The sequence below is a fragment of the Papaver somniferum genome, chromosome 6, assembly GCF_003573695.1.
Source record: "Papaver somniferum cultivar HN1 chromosome 6, ASM357369v1, whole genome shotgun sequence".
In the NCBI taxonomy this organism is placed as follows: Eukaryota; Viridiplantae; Streptophyta; class Magnoliopsida; order Ranunculales; family Papaveraceae; genus Papaver; species Papaver somniferum.
This window is the reverse complement of record NC_039363.1, coordinates 85,907,306-85,910,759: the sequence shown is the minus strand read 5'-3', so window position 1 is coordinate 85,910,759 and position 3,454 is coordinate 85,907,306. Positions and strand designations below refer to the sequence as shown.

The 3,454-nt window shown below is 39.6% G+C and overlaps 1 protein-coding gene across 1 annotated transcript; it reads right to left on the bottom strand.

The window, feature by feature from the left end:
- Positions 1 to 1,039: 1,039 nt before the first annotated feature.
- LOC113291011 lies at positions 1,040 to 1,960 on the bottom strand. Its single transcript, XM_026540593.1, has one exon. It carries the CDS (start codon positions 1,958 to 1,960, stop codon positions 1,040 to 1,042), a length of 921 nt encoding a protein of 306 aa, XP_026396378.1.
- Between the last annotated feature and the right edge of the window lie 1,494 nt (positions 1,961 to 3,454).

Sequence of the window (3,454 nt, the reverse complement as noted above, 5' to 3'; positions counted from 1 at the left end):
ACTTTCCGGATGGTCACCCATCCCTGGATTACTCCCGCTTGAGCATGCTTAACTGCAGAGTTTTCTGCCAACTCTGGAGCCAATTGTGCTGAAAAGGCCTCGGCGTTAGGAAAGGACAAATCATTACTTATATTCCATTCGGTCAACCACTGTCGAATATCGGGGTATTTTACAGGTACTTTCCTCACTAAAATCGGGGATCTTTAAATTAGAGGCTCCAAGATCCTTGTTTCTTGAAATAGAACTACTAGGTTTTTCACTAACAAAACGACCTAGAGTGTCTCTTGTATGCATACAAGAATTCAACAAAAATTTGTGCACGTGCAATTATTGGGGTTCACTGTTTTAGGTAAGCTTGGGTTACCACAACAAAATATACCTACAATCAAAGACTGGTCAAAGGTACAAGGTTGAGGTTTATGGAATTTCAGCTGGTAACTCCCATAAGGCCCACAACACGAGTTCAACTTACTAATCCACGAGTTTTCCTAAATTCGGTAGTCTGACAAACGTGTATTTTTTTTTATATATATCTAAAGACTTAAAGGCCTAGACAAATAAAGCTCCCACGTTGAACGGTGAGAAAACTCTCGCTTCCTATTGGCCGAAATAAGTCTTTTATGGCTTTTGTGAAATGCGAATTTTGGTGAGGATACTTAGAAACATATGATTGGTTTAAAATTACAAACTCAGAAGAAAAACTTAATTTACGACTAGCAAAGACGCATGTGCGATGCACATGCCGGCCTTTCATTCCGTTACAAAACATAGGGTATAACAGATAAAAACACTACGGCGGAAAAATCCGCCTTCAAAATAAAAATTATTGATCATAGTTCCATCTCTTACAATCAATTAGAATAGATGCAACTTACATTTCAGTGAGTGAGATTCATATACAATATAGATACTAATGTGTTAGATGAAACCAGAACTAAAATAATAGAGGAAAAGAAAAAAAAATAAGTGAAAAAAACACAACAATTAAAAACTTTGTGGACAATATCAATCCGTAAGATATTAAGACATTTATTTATGTTTACCTAAGCAAGGATGATATAAGAACTTCCTTGTACACAACATTCTTGGTGAACGTTCCAACTTTATCAGAAATTCTTCCTTTCTTGATTAACACTTTAGTGTTGTTGCTGGAAACACCTCTTGAAATCCCAACATATAATTGTCCATGACTGAAGACATGATCGGGAAGATAAATACCAGTGTTTTCAATTGTTTGTCCTTGTGCTTTGTTGATGGTGAATGCAAAGCACATACGTACTGGGAATTTCTTGCGAATCATCTTAAACGGAAACTCAAGATTCTCTGGCGGGCTCATTAGCATCCTATGGAGGAATACTCGTTTACTCGCTGCATTCCCACTGAGGATCACTGCATGGATACAATTTGGAAAGAACTTCTTTATGATAAGCCTAATACCATTGCATAAACCATTTTTGGCACTAACATTCCTTAGTAGCATAATGGGTGCTCCTAGCTTCAGTTTCAATTCATGAGGAGGTAAACCACCCGGGGCTATTCCGTTCAAGTGTTCTTGAAGATAGAGGTTTTGGAAATCATCTTCCACATAATCAAATGAATAATACGTATGCTCTTCTCCGGGAAACATGCTAACAACTCGATCATTTAACTTGTCGACATGCTCATTCAGTGGTGTAATTAGTGCCCGGTTAAGCAAGTAATCTTGATCCTTGGAATTATCTTCCAAGTCGGTAAAGGTAACATCTATCAGTTGGGACATCGAATCTTCACCATTCCAGGGTATCACCATATCATCTGGCATCTTTATCATGTTATTTTCCAAAGAAGGTTCATTTACATCACCAACTCGCATCAAGAAATCAAAATAAGACGTATCGCCCACTGCACGCATATTCTTCTTCAAACGAAGAACCTCTACATGTCTCCATAGAGACGACCTTGTAAGACACAAATCGACCATTTACCCCGTTGAAGCTTTTGGTACAACTGGCAGAACTTAACGGAAATCACCTCCCATGATAAAAATCTTACCACCAAACGACTTCTCGTTACCCGTTATATCTCTCATAGTCGTATCGAGTGCCTCAACAGAATACCGATGTGCCATGGTAGCTTCATCCCACATGATCACAGTAGCTTGAAGGAGAAGATCAGCCAACTTGTCATTTTTAGCGATGTCACATGTAGATGTTGTTGCTGGGGAAAATGGAAGCTTGAATCTTGAGTGTGCAGTTCTTCCGCCACGTAACATAGTAGCTGCTACTCCAGACGTAGTTGTTGCTATGGCGATGCCACCATTTCTTCTAACAGTCGACAAAATAGCACGGTAGAGAAAAGTCTTCCCGGTACCTCCTGGACCATCAACAAAGAAGACCCTGCTTTCTTTTCTGCGGACGACACCCATAATTACATCATAAGCCTTGGACTGATCTTCATTTAACTTTTCCACATTCATCATATCTTCTTCGGAAACCGGAATAGATACCTCCTCTTCGATCAAATCAGACACCTGTAAATTATCATCCAATATGCCCATAATTGCTGGAAGTCATAATATTTTAGACGCTTGCCATGTTGATGAAGCATCTGACCCAACTCTCTAAGAAGACGATCTGATAAGTATGCGGAGCATGTATCACTTGAACTTGCATAATCTTCGACCATGTCGTTGAAGAACTCCTCCCACAGCTTTCTAGTGTCCACCGAGTTGTAAAAAACCAGTATCCTACCAAAAAGAGTTCTCAAAGCAGATGGCATCTTGTTTGTTGTTGCTTCGGCCATACATGCCCTCGAACTATTATCATTCTCCAACAGCCCTTGTGCCTCGGCTGCACCTTTAAATGTTCGACATTATTTTCCGTCAATTGTCAACAAATCTTCATATGAAGTGGCACCCCTAACATGCATAAGTATGAGCCTCAGAAAAAACCTTTCAGCTGCAATAGGGGGTACAAAATATACCCTACCAATGACCCTATGTTTGGTTCTTCTTCTCTGCCATTTCATAATTACTTTATCTCATTTATAATGTTCGGGAAACTCCCGATACAACCACTTCCTATCCATAGGATCACAGGCATTTGTAACAAAGTACTCAGTCAACATCGTTTTGGCATTATTTTCATTTTCCAAGACTTCATTGATTGTTTGATACTCGTATAACATGACACTGTTTTGTTTGGGGAGATGAAAATGCAATCGTTCAACTGCTGGACACATCTTTCATCGCAAACCCGTATATACTCCACATTGCATCTTGAGCACACACCCATCTTGCGTTGATATAACGTGTTACCTCGTCACTCTCGGATTTTGGGTGCACCCGCTGCACTCGAAATGAAATACAATATGGGCCCTTGTAGACGTACTTGTAAATATACTTCACACTTTGTACACTGGAACAAACTTCTACATTGACGTGGCAATCGTATTTCTGAAGAAGCCGAGGATTGTA

Coding starts and splice junctions, on each gene's coding strand:
- LOC113291011 (XM_026540593.1), bottom strand. CDS start 1,960: ATGGTCGATTTGTGTCTTACAAGGTCGTCTCTATGGAGACATGTAGAG.